General features: G+C 39.3%; 1 protein-coding gene across 6 annotated transcripts in view; it reads right to left on the bottom strand.

Annotated features, from left to right (window-relative positions):
• The window catches only part of CARMIL1 (capping protein regulator and myosin 1 linker 1), a 202,768-nt gene that overhangs the window by 40,925 nt on the left and 146,126 nt on the right, over positions 1–15,717 (bottom strand). For all 6 annotated transcript variants that reach the window (XM_050891525.1, XM_050891527.1, XM_050891529.1 and 3 more), the window contains 5 exons: positions 14,586–14,714; positions 14,191–14,322; positions 8,680–8,855; positions 6,523–6,610; positions 3,399–3,548 (listed from right to left, as the gene is read on the bottom strand). In XM_050891525.1, coding sequence (XP_050747482.1) covers positions 3,399–3,548; positions 6,523–6,610; positions 8,680–8,855; positions 14,191–14,322; positions 14,586–14,714 — 675 coding nt within the window. The remainder of the gene's footprint in view (positions 1–3,398; positions 3,549–6,522; positions 6,611–8,679; positions 8,856–14,190; positions 14,323–14,585; positions 14,715–15,717) is intronic.

Below are 15,717 nucleotides of genomic sequence, written 5' to 3'. Positions count from 1 at the left end.
CAGCGTTCTTCAGAACTCATATAACAGACTAGCAAATTCTGATATGACTGACAAATCTTTCATATTATGGGCTCTCAGGCCACCATTAAAGGCTGGATGAGAATCATATCCTAAGTTGAAGCTAATAAGCTTTAACTGCACAGTTTGGTATTTAGTAAGTCCTAATTCCCACAACAAAAAATACTAGAAAGAAGATTTAAAAGTCTATTTTTCAGTGGTGCATTTCATGGGCCCATTTGTGATATTTCATTCTGTCTTGTCTGTATTGTTTATACATATCAAACTTTGAAGTGGATGGATGGCAACTCTCTACTCTGGCAGGGAAATCCTCCCAGCCACAGCCACTCTGCACCCTGCTTGAGAATAGGTGGGCAGGCTGTGAAACACACCAGTGCCTGTTTGTTCGTTCTATCACCAGCACTGCAGGTTTCAGATCCCTATGCTGCCAGTCCAAGTAGGAACAAATAGCTCATAAGCATTATATTACAAATACATCTACCTCACTCATAGTCATTCACCTAGCTTCAGTGCTATATAATCTACCTGTAACCATAGAGTCAAAACTGATCCAGTTTTTCCCCACATTGTTCAAACATAGCTTCAAGGGAGGCTGGTGAATAACACCACGCTGTTGTACTCATTGCCTCAACCAGAATACTGATCCTTGATAGGCTTGCTGGAGAAAACAAGAACGAAGAGAACAGGCTTGCTGAAGATAACGGGTTTGCAAAATGAATACAGTTTTGCAAATGGAAAAAAACCAGCTCCCCTAAAACAGTGGTCCAAGCTCAGTGCCTCTTCTATAAGACCAAAATCTCTTCATCCCCAGACATCTTGACAACTACCTGGAGCAAACTGATAGACAGGGCTTACAATAGGCGAGTTTTTCCTGGCATCCCAGCAACATGATCAGCCTCGTCCCACGTTCCAGACTCTTTTGGCAACAGGAGATTAGGCTCCCAAACATGCACAACACCAAGCTGCAGTTCAAGGCTTCAGGTTTGAGGTTTGCAGAATACACAGCCAGGTGCATCATCTACTCACAGGGCTCAGATCTGTTTTATCATCACACTTTGTAATGCTTAAGGATTTCCAATGGCCAAACAAGGCAGTGTTCTGGACTAATGCCATTTTGGAAGTGGGATCTAAATAGCTATTTCTCATTTAAGATAAAAAATAATCAAAGGAAATTAGGTTCACAATTATAGTTCATAAAACCATATGCTTCTCTTTCTAGTAAAATCTTTCAGCAATATATCTGTTCCCTGCACTGACCAGCTCACAAAGCATTCACTGATGCCCCTTTCAGAAGGTTCCTCATTTCCATGCAAGTATCTGTACGACACTTAAAAGCTGCCACAAATCAGGTTAATTTTTCCAAGACAACATCTGAAATCCGTAGGATTTTCCCATAGCTAAAATACATCACTTGGAAAGCACTATCTTTGAAGTTACTAACTCCACCCACAAGATGCAAGAAATCCATTCTTAAGATGCTTTTAGTTGCAAAAAACTCAGTAAGAACACTAGCTCAGTAAAAATCCCTGTATTACTCAGCTTCTTGAGGCTATCTATTTATCTATATATTTTTATAACAGCAATCAATATCACTTGCACCCAGGATGCAAAAAGCAGCTCTTAAAAATGGATTACAGTTTTTAATAAATGTATTCTTTAGCACTGACTAAGATTATTGCCTTGTGTTTATTTGATGCTTCATTCTCTTCAGAAATTAGATATTGATGAGAATCTGGGTCAGAGAAGTATTTGAATCTCTGTGCAAGATGAGGGTGAATGAAGAGAGATACAAACACTTCTGAAGATAAGTACAGTTAGCATCTAATGCATCTTTTGAAGAGTGTAAGCATCATCACATTTCCATTATTTTAATATGACCAAAGTGAAAGATAACAGCACAGCGATATGATCCTTTCATATAACCATGGTGATATGAGATAAAGACAGGAGCTGTTTTTTAAATTTCCAGTATTATTATTCTTAACAGGCTGCAAGAATAAATTTAAAGGGGGAGGGTGGGGTGTCAAAATGAGTGCTTAGCTTGTTTTTCTATATATGAAGCCAGCATGCAAAAACTAACAGGTACAGGGTTCAGATGCCACATATTTTACTGGGATGTCTCTCTCCCATAGGATTTAGGGCTTAAAATTATTATTAAATGTTGGCTATGGAAAGCTTCGGGAACTTGATAGTACCAGTGATGAGCCAGATGATGCCATCAACACCACATGCCTCACAGGGATTTGTGATGTTCAGACAAATATTGCATCAAATCAAATCTTGGTGAAGAAGGAGATTTGGAAGGGGGAGAGAAATTTAAGCTGATATTTCCAATGAAAGCATGCTTTTGTTTTGTAGCTAAGCGAGACCAACAGATAGCTGCTGCTCCTTCTCTTGAGCTGTACTTGTCTGACTCTGCAGTAACTCTATTCAGGGAGCTGAATCAACAAAACTTCTACAAAAAGATGCAATCAATTTTTCTGCCAGTTTAGCTTCCTGTGAAAGCACATGGCCAAGGAGCCAGGTAGGAGGGCAGAGGAGAAAGTCCATCCCTTGCAGCAGTGACCACCTATTAGACTAAGTTTTAATAGAGAAGCGTTCCCTGAAGTTCCTGTGCACAGTAGAGTTCCTCAACAGACTGAGCTGGGTGGAGGGGGATTTGAGGTTGAAAACAGTTAGCAACCCATTTATGTGTAATTCTGTGGATTTACATCTCTTAAACAATCATGATATGGCACGGAGCCATCTTTATTATAAAGTCACACATGGGATTTTATAAGGCACTTCAGTGACTTATGTTCAGCATTTTTACTGAATCTCACACTCCTAACTCAATTACTTTTGAAAAGCTTGCCCTCTAGGATCACTTGCAGCCCAGTCTCAAGGTTTTAAGACTTCTTCCATACACTCAAAAGCTAATTTAAAAAAAATCAGCTTCTGTTCATGGTCAGTAATATAACTTCCGGGTAGAAGCATTTTTTGTCATGGCTCAGAGGAACCCATGTCAAGTAGAATGAAGACAAAGGCAGAAAGCAGCATGTTGTCAAAGGATTGCATGGTCCAATTTATTACTGCAACCGAACCTCTGTGAAACTGTGGCCAGTGGAAGAGACGTTTATAGTATTAGCTTGATTGTAGCAATGTATGCAAGGCGAGGGCCCTTGAATAGGAGAACTGAAGAAAAGGGAAAAGCTTTTCCTTTGCTCAACAGCAATATGCAACTCAGACAAAATGTTCACAAGCTAACATTCATTTTTTCTAGAAGCCAGTTCCTAACTTCAGTTTCCTGATACCATGAAATTGCCAAACGACATTTTGCAAAACATTTTTCTTTCAGTTATTTGCCTGCTTAAACAAATGGGCTGAGGAATATGTCTTACCATACAAGTGTCCAGATCCTCCAAACGTTCTATCTCTGTCAACTCCTCAACTGTGATGATAGAGCGTTTAGTTGTTTTTTCTTCAGCTAACTCAATTTCCAGTGATTCCTGCTGTGGAAGTGGTTTGCCACGTCTGGTCAAATGGTCAGCCTGGAGGCAAGGATAAAGACAGGAACGCATCAATTGAACTGTTAAAAAAGGCAAACCAAACCCAACCAGAAAGCTTACAGAATTTAAGTGATCACAGATCCTAGAAGACCAATTGCAAAAGCAAAGCTCAGTTATGTGTGTTAATCTTCGCACAGGGTTTGTTGTGCTTTGTTCCCCCCTCCCACCCTTTTTTGATGGAAAACCCCTTCCATCACACATTCTAAGAAGGAAGGGAGAAAGTCTAACAGGAAAAAAGAAAAGGAAAAAAGTCAGACAAAAAGCCATCCTACTTTTAACTTATAATAGTATTATGGGGCTTCCTCAGCATCTGTCCTGTCTTTATTATAAAGAAAATAAAGAGGTGGAAGAGAAGGTTTGTCCTGGGCCTTTTTTTTTTAAAAAATTAAATAACACAAAGACATGTACAATTTCAGCTAATATAATTTTCATAATTATTAGATGGCCAAAATGTTATCACCTGCTATTCAAAAAAATAGGACAGCTTTGTTAAATACCTCAGTTCTGTTTCACTGAAGAGATAGGAGGGGTTACCACAAAAAGAAAAAAAACCATCATTGATAGATCTATGGGATAAGATATAATTTTTAAAGTATCAAAGAGGAAAAACTCTAACAATAATCAAATCCATTTTTAGACCTGCATAGCAGAAACTGTTACTAAGAACACAGAGAATGTTATATAAACCACCCTGGATTGCACATTGAATGGAGTGGGTTCATGTTGTCAGGAAAATGATGACATATTTTCTAGTTCTGTTGGTAACTAAAGAGAATATTAAATAACATCTGTTAAAAGCAAGTATTTGAAGATCAGCTGGCCCAAATCAGTTAGTCACAGAAGCCTTCAAAGAGGCAGCTAGGGAGAGCTGTAGCCCACTGCTTAACATCAGCACGACTCCGGACAACCAGTGGATTGTAGTTTTGTAACCATCAAAAAGGGTAAACAGATGACCTGAGTCAATTATAGCTCACTGAGTCTAGTGTCTACTCAGGAAAAACAACTGGAGAGCTGTTATGGATTTATCTTTAATTACACTGAAATGGCTAGAATAATAACTAATGCTAATCATCATCACATTAGGCAAACTCAGGTCTTGTCAAAGGAGGTTTATTTTTCAAATTTACCTCAAACGCTACTGTGTCAATGCAACATACACAGACATTTGTAGGTGGCTGAATTAGTAGGAGGTGACACTCCAGTTGAAGGAGCTGGCACAGAACTATATCAGTGCATTTAATCTTTGCTGTATTAAGAACTAGCTGCCAGCTCTCAGATTGCCGCTGTCAGTTGAAGATTAACACTGACAAATTAGATAGGAGTTCCTCTACCAGCATTTTCGAGATCTGTACTCTTCAATGTTTTCATCAGTGCTATACTATCTGAAACAATCTGCAGCTAACAGAAACGTAGGAGAGTTAAACAGTGAAAGGGACATGTTACTAATACAGGCCAAAATGGATCACAAAGTAAATCAACTCAAATCAAATGTACAAACAATCATTCCTTAGGAACTAAGAGCACTGGCAATTAGCTATGGACACGATCCTGAAAAGCAGCAAGCGTCAAGCATCCAGAAGCCATTACTGGGAGGGAGATCTAGCAAACCCAGTCCTGAAAATGAGCTACCACTGAAACTCTGACAAAAGGAAGGAATTCTTATCTCCTTGGCTATGTAAACATGAGGGGTAAAGAATATCAGGAGAAAAACAATTTCACTCCTATATACGGTGTTGGTTAAAACATTGGAATAATCTGTCTGGTTCTGGGGACCATAATTTTAAAAGAGGCTTTTAAAACAGCTGGAGAAAGTGCAGAGGATTGTTACTGAAGTGACTCAAAGGCTGGAGAAAATGACTTACTGTGCAAGAGTCACGGTATGTCCAAGTTGTGCAATACCACTGGACAGAGACAGCTCACTGCTCATGCCAGCTGAGCCTGCTCCAGGACCAACGGGAGCTAACTGATGTGGCCACTCACACAGCAGGCTGATGCTGCTGCACAGCTCCTGAGACCAGAGGTTGTATCTTTACACAGTGCGGCTCTGTATCATGAAGATACACCCTCAAATAACCCAGTCTTTTAATTTATTAAAAAAAAGAAAAAAAAAGGGCGTGGGGGAAGAGTGATTTGTTTTCTGTGTATGAGGACTTTCATAGAGAGGAAATAAAGAGAAATATATATAGTTCCCTTATCTTGTGGGGAAAAGCATCTGAAAAAATTCGTGACTGCAAGCTGAAGCCAGAGAAATTTCAATTAGAAATGAAGAGCAATTTCAATCAGCAGAATGACCACCCACTGGCTTCTTTAAAAAAAACAGTACTGGATTCTTCTTACAGAGGCTCATTGCATTAGAAATAAAAATATTTTTCTGTGGATACACAGTTGTTTGTTTCTTCTAGTCTTGATGAAGCAAGTACCTTTACAATAAATAACTGCGCCTCCTGACAGCTCAGCACCTTCAAATAACAAACAGTGTTTCCTTTCCTATGTTTCTACTCCTTTCTCTTCAAACTTGATACCTACATTTCTGAGGTAGCCTCAAAATGTACTCATTCAGGGAACAAGGTCTCAGCAGTTCCTCCTCTAAAGAATGAAATTTTACCTCTCATTTCACAAGCAACCAACCCTTATCATCTCACCAGGACAAGTACTGGCACTGTTCTTAACTAATGACTAATGTTGCATCCTGATGGCATTTTTAGTTTTAGATCTGACAATACTGCAAAAGATAATAGGACAAATATATAATGCAGCCTCTTCCAAGGCTGTATCTTCCTTAAAGCAAAGAGGCAAGAGTCCCACGATTATATTTCAAATGATGTCAGTGATGCCAATGAAAATAAGACCAATTTCAAAACAGAGCTATGCTAAGGAGAAACTGAACAAGTTATGAATGTAAATGGCATTGTTAAGATGCTTGGCATATTCAGATATCAACCATGCAAATACTCACCAGTTTGTGATGGCAATGGGAAAGTGCATCCAGGATTTCATCTACAACTCGGTCAGATAGGAAAGAAGCCACTGTCAGCTTTACTTCACTGTGTGAGGATTAAAAATGAGACAGAGAAATTTTTAATTCACGCAGGAGAATTTTGTCTTTATTACACGTTCAACAGTGCGACGATTATCCACAGTGCTGTCACTTTATTTGAAGTAAAACATTAGAGGGTGTCAGGATACATAACTGCAGGTTTCAGAAATAAACTCATGAATCACCCAATAAACACAAGAGCCTCTGTACCATATTTAACCTGCTTCTAACATTTTTCTAAGAGCTGAAATGAAAACATCTGGGTAAGAGAGCTGAATAAAAACCACATGTGAAACTCAGAAAGGAACACTCCGCCACTGATGTCAGAGAAACACGAATCTCAGATGAATGGGATTAGGACAGTGCTGCCTGTTTAACACTACTACACTGAGCAACTACAATCCACTCATTTCCTCAGCTCCTTTTTGTGTTTGTCTGCCAGTCGAAGGACAACTGTACAATGCTGGTTTTCCAGTCTTTGCCATCACAACTTTGCTTCCTCTTTTTGCTCTAGGTAACCACTTTCTGTCTCAAGAACTTCACGTCAGCCATTCCCATTACACAGATGTATGTGGAACACCAACTCACCCTGTACACTGAATTGAGGTTTCACTGTTAACGTCCTATCAAGGAAATGTGTACCTTGAATTGCTCCCTTGGGGTCCCATCTTTGGCCACAGTACAAAAGGCTCAGGCTGCGGAGGGCACAACCTGATTTGCAGCTGACAAGCACGTATGCCTGAGCTGCAGCCTGAAGCTCCATCTCTCCTGCCTCTACAGTTTCAAGGCCAACTACTTCAACTGACACTTGCCAGCAAGTAACATGATTTTGTTTTAAGGTTTTTATGTGTGGACTGAGTTGCATTGGATTAACAAAGCTATTTCTATCTGGGGCTAGCACTACTGCTGCAGAAAGCCTGGTGAAAAAGGTAAGAAACTCCTTGGAAAAGCAATGCAATTCATGGGGAGGTAGCATGGTGGCCAAGCCATGGTGGGAAGAGAATGAGAGTGAAGGGATTTCCCTCAGTTACCTACACATTAATTTCAAATAATATAAGGCAGGAAGGGTGACAGTGTGGCAGCCTCACCCCACTGACAGTTGCAGCTTCTACAGATGGAAGGGGAAAGGGGCACTATTATTGTCTCAGGGTCAAGATTTGTTTGATAGGACTGAAGTGAAGAAAACTCACTCCCTGAACCATTTTAAACACTCTGAAGGCATAGCTAAAGTCTTTAACACCTTTTCCTGTCAATTTTGCTGCACTTTGCAAAACTAATTTCTAAGTCTTACTGTTTTCTTCTTCTGCAAAGATATTAGCATCACAATGCAAAATGTCACACTTTTCCATCCAGCAGAAAGGATTCCTTAGCCAAATGATGGCAACTGCAAAGGTTTAAGTACAGGTCAACCACATTATACTGCATAAATATATTCTCTGGTATATATCTAATACGAAAAAAAAGATGCAGTAAAAGGTCAGGTAAAAGCCTCCCCCCCCCCCTTTTTTTTTTTTAAGAGAGTGAACTAAGAGTTGTTTAGGTTAACTGTTTCTGCTCCAGGTTTGTCGTTTGAATATCCAAGTTTCCATTTTTTTAAGTATGTCTATCTGCTGTGCACAACTCCCACACAAACAAAAAGTTTCAAAGTGATTGCTACAGCTACAGGACAAGACCAAATGCAGCAACAGACAAAGCACTGTTAACACTCAAAGCAAATAAGTGCAATTTCCTTTTATTACAGTAATCCAGTGTTACCTGAGAACATAAATAGGTTTAAAAAAATGTATCAGTCATGAAAATGTTATTTGTGTACCATAAACCACAACTCTTACTAAATAAAACAGAAGCACATGTATTAATGATGAAGTTAACATCCCTGGAGATTCCAAATATTTGAATCTCCTGAACTAAGTTCACCAGACCTGTAGGACAATTTCCTGCTCTTTGAATGCCTTAATATAGTTTCTTGTGAGTCACAAAAGCATTCCAAAAATCTCCTACTACACAAACACACATACATGCAACCCAAAATCCAAATTCTATAACCAATTTTGTCAGATTAGTCTTTTAAAGTACCTAATTTTATTGAGGATATCAATTCCAGATTGCTCCAAGAGGACATTTTTCACAAAAGTGCGTGGGATGGAAATCTTCTCAGTGCTAGCCTCAATCAGGTCTTCACGGATGCGAGCTTTCTTCATTACATTTGGGCAAAGGTTTTCCGCTGCATCCACCATAGACTCAAGGAGCGTCTGCAGCACAGTAAGCAAAAGCTAACATCAGGTACTGAGATTTTCATTAGCTGGAAGATCACAGCACCGTTCTGGTGCATAGCACTATGACACTTTTAGACTTGTAAGTTTTACAATTTTTCTTCGTAATTTCCAATCCATTTTGCAATCCAGCTGCAATATAAAAAGCATTTTACAAAATAAAGCTTAGGAGGAACAACATACTTGTTTTGGAAATGACCCACGGCTGTACTTGTTTGCCTTTTCAGATATGAAGCATTTACATCTCTGTGTGTTTAACTGTCAGAACAATAAGTTAGCTTCCCTTGTGCACCCACCACTGCTGCCTCTGCATGCTGCAGAAGCAGTGGATGCTCTGCTGCAGTTGCCTTCGCTCTAAACTGTGCCCTGAATCAGCAATTTTCATCAATGCTCCAGACCTGCCAATTTGTAAGAGGCATCAGTATATGAAGAAAGGAGACTCATGAGAACTTGGCATGCTGTACAGGGCTGGAATATACTATCCAAATATTAAGAAGTAGCTACAAGTATGATTTGCAGTGGGCATACAAACTCTTAATATATGGATCTCATTTACATACATGGAAGTCCACAATGAACCTTAGGTGTAGTCAACAATTTTTATTCTTTTTTAATGACTGATCAAAACCCCAAACCTGGACAGAAGAAAACCATACACGCTCCAGAAACAGGACCGTGTAACCTCCCAGCTCCCTCAACCTTCTTTTTCTTAAAATAAGGTCTCCCCTGCTGATGGTATAAAGTCAACTTCTTCCCTCTTAGACTTTCTCTTAGAAAAATCTTTCATATATACCTCAATGCTATGAAGTTATGTTATGAAGCCCCCTTCAATTGCATTATTTATCTCCTATCTGTGCCTGTCAGAAAACGTAATTCTGGTTTAAATCCTGTTTTATCACCTACTGGTTTCTTTTCCAAACCCCAGCTCTGACTAGAAGGCTAAAGAGCCCTCACTACAGGTGCAAGTGAGGGTTCGCAGTCCCTCACATAATCATCCATGTATGAACGTGTGTCACGAAAAGTGCAGGAAAGCTCTTATGGACACACATAGGGATCAGGATGAGACATAGAAACGCTACTAGTGCCCTATACCACTGAAACATCTTTCCTCTAATTGCTTTCAATATTCATATCCAAAAAGGTTAGGTAGGACCACAGAAGGTATAAAACAATCAGCTGGTCATCTGGAAAACTAAATTTTAAATTCATTCTGTTTTATCTACATGCTGATATGTACCCCGTGTACAGTAAAAAAGATTTATTTATAAACACAAAGCAGCATGTTCTGACAAGACTGGAAATTGTTCTTTGTTCAAATTCTCTCCTATATCCCCCTTACTCCATCTCCAGTCCCAGCAACTCAGGAAATCTATTTTAGGTATCTTCAGAAGGCTGTTCAACCATCAATTAATTTCCCATCAAATAACTTGTTTCAGAGATTGCAAGAGGTCAAGGCTCATCAGCACTGGATTTGAAACCAAACTCTCTACATCCATTCCCAGCATGAAGTGCTACTTAGAAAAGACCAGTAAGGAGATGGTTCTCTCTGGCAGCTGGTCCCTCTGCACACTGAAGCTGTCATGCTGCTGCACTCCAGTGACGGTGGGGTCTCCTTGGGCTACAGTGCTTCCAAAGTAGCAGGGAGAATAAAGACACTGTCCTTGGTTCATGCCTCAGTGTATGTGCAAGACCCATTTCCCCCAACTTTGAACCCTCTAAACAAGTGGGACAAGCAGCAACTATTAGAAAACGTCAGATTTTTCAACATATGCCAATGTCACGTGCAGCTTTTGAGCAGTTTTTTAAAATCCAAAGGAAAGTGGAAAGACAAGAGGAACAGGACAGAGCCCAGTTTACTTAAATGGGCCAAGTCATCTCCAGTAAGACTAAAGGTTGATAACCAAATAGAAAAAGGTACTTACAAATAAAAAAAGAAACAAAATTAGTTTCATTGGAATGGTATACTATGTAAGCCTACTGCTAACTTAGGTGCTTCTAAATTGTACAAAAATAATGAACTGCACCCCTTGAAAACTCTACCAATTTCCTTTTTCTTCTCAATCTAACTCCACAGGTAAGTGACCTCAGGCTGAACTCCATCTTATCAGAGCTTTTTTTCTCTTTGCATAGCGCTACCATAACTGGCAATTTTCATATGTAGATACTGAGTAAGAAACAAAACCACCATTACTGCCTAATAACTTTAATGATTCAAAGTAGCATCTTTCAGTCTGTAGCTCTTAATTGACTGATTTTTAAGTGTAGCTTCACGAGGGCAACACAGCAGCATGAAGCAGCCACAGCGTACATGGAAGTCTGATCTTTACAACATTTGATTTACAGGTACAAGTGACAACTGCCATTATAGCTAATATAGAGCTTTTTTTCTGGATTCCCAAGCTCTCTGCACTTTAAGGACTCCTCCCCCACTCCCTCCTTCAATCCCCAAGCAGATTCTGGGGCCGTAACACTAACGAAGAGCCTTTCAAGCCCCTGTGGCCATATCCACATGGAGGATGAAGAACTTCAATGGTAGAGACAACTGAGCCAGGTAAACTACTACTAAGAATTTTGGACATCCATTTTTCCCCATGGCATTTATTCACTGTGTAGTCTACCTTGAAAAAATCACACTCAGCCTCCCAAGAGTTACCGATGGATCACAATCATAAAAGTTATAAAGATTTGCTATGTTGAATTACAATTGCAGTCTAAGCATGGTCTTTCAAAATGGATCGTGTGAAGAAATGCTGAGTGCAGGTGCCAGTGGGAAGTAGGAGGAAAGAATAAAGACCTTACCTGAAAATTTCAAAATTAATTTTTACTCAAAATACTCAGAGACTGTGCAATTTAAAAGTTAAATAGAGTTTGGATCTCTTCTTTAAGTGCACAACTGACCATAATTTCTTCAGTGGTAGATTTCAACTGTTGATTTCACCTGACTATTATCATATCTACAGAAACACTTCCCCGCCCCCTACTTCCATCCCAAAACCTCTCAGTGATGGAAACTCACAGCTTCCAATATTGACTGTGGAGGGGCAAACATTTCAGTCACAAGGCCAGAAGTGCCAGTCAGCAGGCATGCAGAAAGAAGAGAACAAAGTCCTGCCCACAATTAATGACTGTTAACATTCAGGAGAAAGATACAGTGAGTAAAAGGACTGGAGGATGATGATATCTAAAGAAAAAATGGAACAAGTGATGGAGCCAACAAACCCTTTGCACTAGGATGGAATTTAGGAGGAATAGTTCAAGCACTCCTGTCCTTACAAAACAATCTTCTCTTGCCTAAGCACCATTTGTCTTGCCTATGATTTTCCCTTGGGCCTTTGCCAACTGAATAAAGCACCTCCGGGTTCTGTGTGTCCACAGTGACACCAGCAGGACAAGAGAAATGCAAGGGCCTTGCTATAATTTCTCCTTTGGCCAACTCAACTCACTCCAAGATGTTGCTTTTCCTTATTCTAACTTCTTCATTCCCCCACTTCCCTTCTTTGAGGTTAAAAAAAAAAAAAAATCTCTTATTTGCCTGAAGAGCATTCATTGACTTTACTCAATTTCCAAACACTTCTTTCTAGAATCAGGCTCTGGTTGCTATGGAAGCTAAAAATCAAAACTCCACTTAAAGCATATAGGATGTTCTTCCCCCAACAATTACAAAAAGAACTGTACTTATGTGAGCTCCCTTATCTATCTTCACAAATAATAAACTGCATATGATGTTTTGAATCGACCTAAACAACTGGGAAAAAAAAAAAAATCTTAATGCATGTTCAACGTTTTCTCCTTCACGCAAAGTACGACTCCACAGAATTTAAAGGAAAACCTTTCAGCCTTGAGTGTAAAATTAATAAAAATGAGTGTTACAACATACAAAGAGCATTATGACTTTATAGTTTCTTGTAAGGCACTTAAACTTTAATGCCACACAAATCAAAAGTAAACGTAAAAGTTAGAATGGTTGAGCTAGAGTGCCTTTTGCTGTAAATGTGTAAAAGCATAAATGGAAGACCCATTAACTCAATCTTATGCCAGGAACTATAAATAACATTCCAAATGCTGAAGAGGCTTTTTTTTTTTTCCCCTTCTATAAGACTCTCCAAAATGCACAGGACTTATTTAAGTGGGTGAGCCCTGCATGAAGGGCTGACCTGACTATTCCCGTCCCAGTAATAGCCTAGAAGCTCCACTGGGAAGAATCTTGTGGATAAATCATGTTCATGCCTGCAGAAATTAAAAAGTGATAAAGAATCTTCACCCTATTTCATATAATGGGGAAAGGGAGGAAAATACTAAAAATTCAGCACTGTTTTCCTCCTCATTAACTTTTTAATTTCAAAAAAGTAATTAGTAATGTGGTATTATTATTGTTCTTCACTATATTCCCACTGACTGAAGCATTTTCATGTTGTTTCAACTGAAAGTTCAACTTTCACTTTCAGATTCTTTGATAAGTTTAAATATAGCAAAACACAGGCAAGGTAGCTTAGTGATAAACTTAAGTTGATCTGAATTGCCTCAGAACCATATTCTTAAATTCATCGGCTTCCATACGGATCCCAACAGTTGCTAAAGCTTCCCCACCTTGACTTCTTCCTGGACTGATACCTTTGCACATGCTGCATGGATGACTCTTCCTTGCTTATTATACAGTAAGATCTAATATAATTAAAGGTAGAAGTTTCGGAGCAAGAGCTGGCTGAACACACAGGTGAGAATATTTACAGATCAATGACGTCGATTTCAAGAACTGAGGTTTGACAGGCAACTTGTGAAAAGGTTTCCTGTAAAGCTGCCTGTATTAATTCTTGAGGCACTCTCAATACATACAAGTTATCCAAACCAAACAGTTAAAGTGGAAATTCTGCACCAGGTTCAAAAGTGGTCACTGGGAAAAAAATTCTGCAATGGAGTCTACAGAAAAGCAGCTTTCACTCCAGTGGGATACCTGAACTAGTGAGTACTTTCCTCCAGGGCATGAGACTTTTTAGGGTGCTGGAGAGATGCCTTTATTAAGGGCCTAAGGAGCAATTGATAAGTATTCCCCTTCTAGAAGACAAAATGAGATGATAATAAACAGTATATGCTCCTTCTACCCACTGCAAACACTAAAGCAATTTATCTCATTCCAACCAGGCAAGTATCCAGATAAAAAGGCACAAAGTTATAAGAAACTAATAATAAAAAGATAGCTTACGTACAAATATACTGATAAGTTTAAAAAAGTGTGGCACATTTGCATTTAGCAACAAAAGATCTCAGATTTAGTTATTTCTGCATGTGAGAGATGGTAACACATCTATTCACAGACCTTAAGCTGTTCATCCACAACCCTTGTGACTTCTCCAGCCATGGATTCAAGCGTCTCTTGGATTGGATTGGAGAGCGAACCATTTGCTCCTGCCCAAGAAGCTCCACCGAGGTGATACAAATTTGGTAAGAGCTGTAAGACAGAAAGAATATCTTTGGAAAGTAGGCTCATCACTACCTGTCTTCAAATCCAGACAAATAGGAGGAAATCTCTCTGCTAAATCAAAGTCTTTATAAATTAGAATTATTTTGTCACTTTAAATATTACCTACAGCTGATCATCTAAAGAAAATACTCTTTTGTGACACATTGTTATTTTAACTCCCCAAAAAGAGAAAAGCTGCAAGCACAAACTGAACTGCTCTCAGTGTTACCAGTATGCTGGGAAAGGCTTACTGTTTTGGAGTTCTTAGCATCCCGCATAAGCCGTTCTGCAGATTTGACATCTTCCTGCACAGCATCCACGCCACAGTTTCTTAAAGAGTTGAGATGATCTTGTACTTTTACACATATTCTGTCAATCATCTACTTGAACAAAAGAAATAGAAAAGATAAAACATCAGAACGTTGGTCAAACGCAAACTGAGTTCAGTCCAGGTAGCAAATCAATAGTAGCATGATGAGATTTGTAGTGACAATATAACAATCTGGAAATGCATGATCAGAGCTTGGAGGTATATCAATGCTACTGGAGGAAAGCATTATATCTCATAAGGACACACCTAAGCATTGGAAAAATAAATAAAACTTTACCATTAAAAAAAAAATATGCTTTGGAATATTTCCCCTACAGTTACCTCCAGGATAACTGCAAATAACCAACAAGTTATCCAGCTCAAGTGTTGTTCTGTTTTTTGTAGCAAGTTTAATGCTGAAAATGTTGTCGATATATCTAACACTTAGCTCTGAAGGTCCCTGAATTGTTAAGAAGTTCAGACAGTAAAAGAAAGCTCTGTCACTGTCCATTCAACAAACACCAACAGAGACTTCTCCTGTCTAAGCAAAATGCAATTGCGCAGGCTTCTGGGGTATTCTTTCAAAATGTAAATATTCCTAGTTGCAAGGTGTCGTGGTTTAACCCCAGCCAGCAACTAAGCACCATGCAGCTGCTCCCCCCTCCCTGTGGGATGGGGAGGAGAATCAGGAAAAAAGGTAAAACTCGTGGGCTGAGATAAGAGCAGTTTAATAACTAAAGTAAAATAAAATATAATACTAACAATAATAATTAAATAATAATAATAATAATGATTATGATGATGAAAAGGAATGTACACCCCCCCCCAAAAAAAAAAGAGAGCGAGTGAGAGAGAAATAAACCCCAAGAAAAGACAAGTGATGCACAATGCAATTGCTCGCCAACCACTGACCAATGCCTGAGCAGCAATCCACCCCTCCCAGCCCACTCCCCCCAGTTTATATACTGAGCATGATGTTCTATGGTATGGAATATCCCTTTGGCTATTTCAGGTCAGCTGTCCTGGCCATGCTCCCTCCCAGCTTCTTGTGCACCTCCTCTCTGGCAGAGCAT

Source organism: Gymnogyps californianus, chromosome 2 (genome assembly GCF_018139145.2).
Source record: "Gymnogyps californianus isolate 813 chromosome 2, ASM1813914v2, whole genome shotgun sequence".
NCBI classification, from domain to species: Eukaryota; Metazoa; Chordata; class Aves; order Accipitriformes; family Cathartidae; genus Gymnogyps; species Gymnogyps californianus.
Note: the sequence above shows the minus strand (reverse complement) of the source record. Positions and strands in the feature narration are given on the sequence as shown.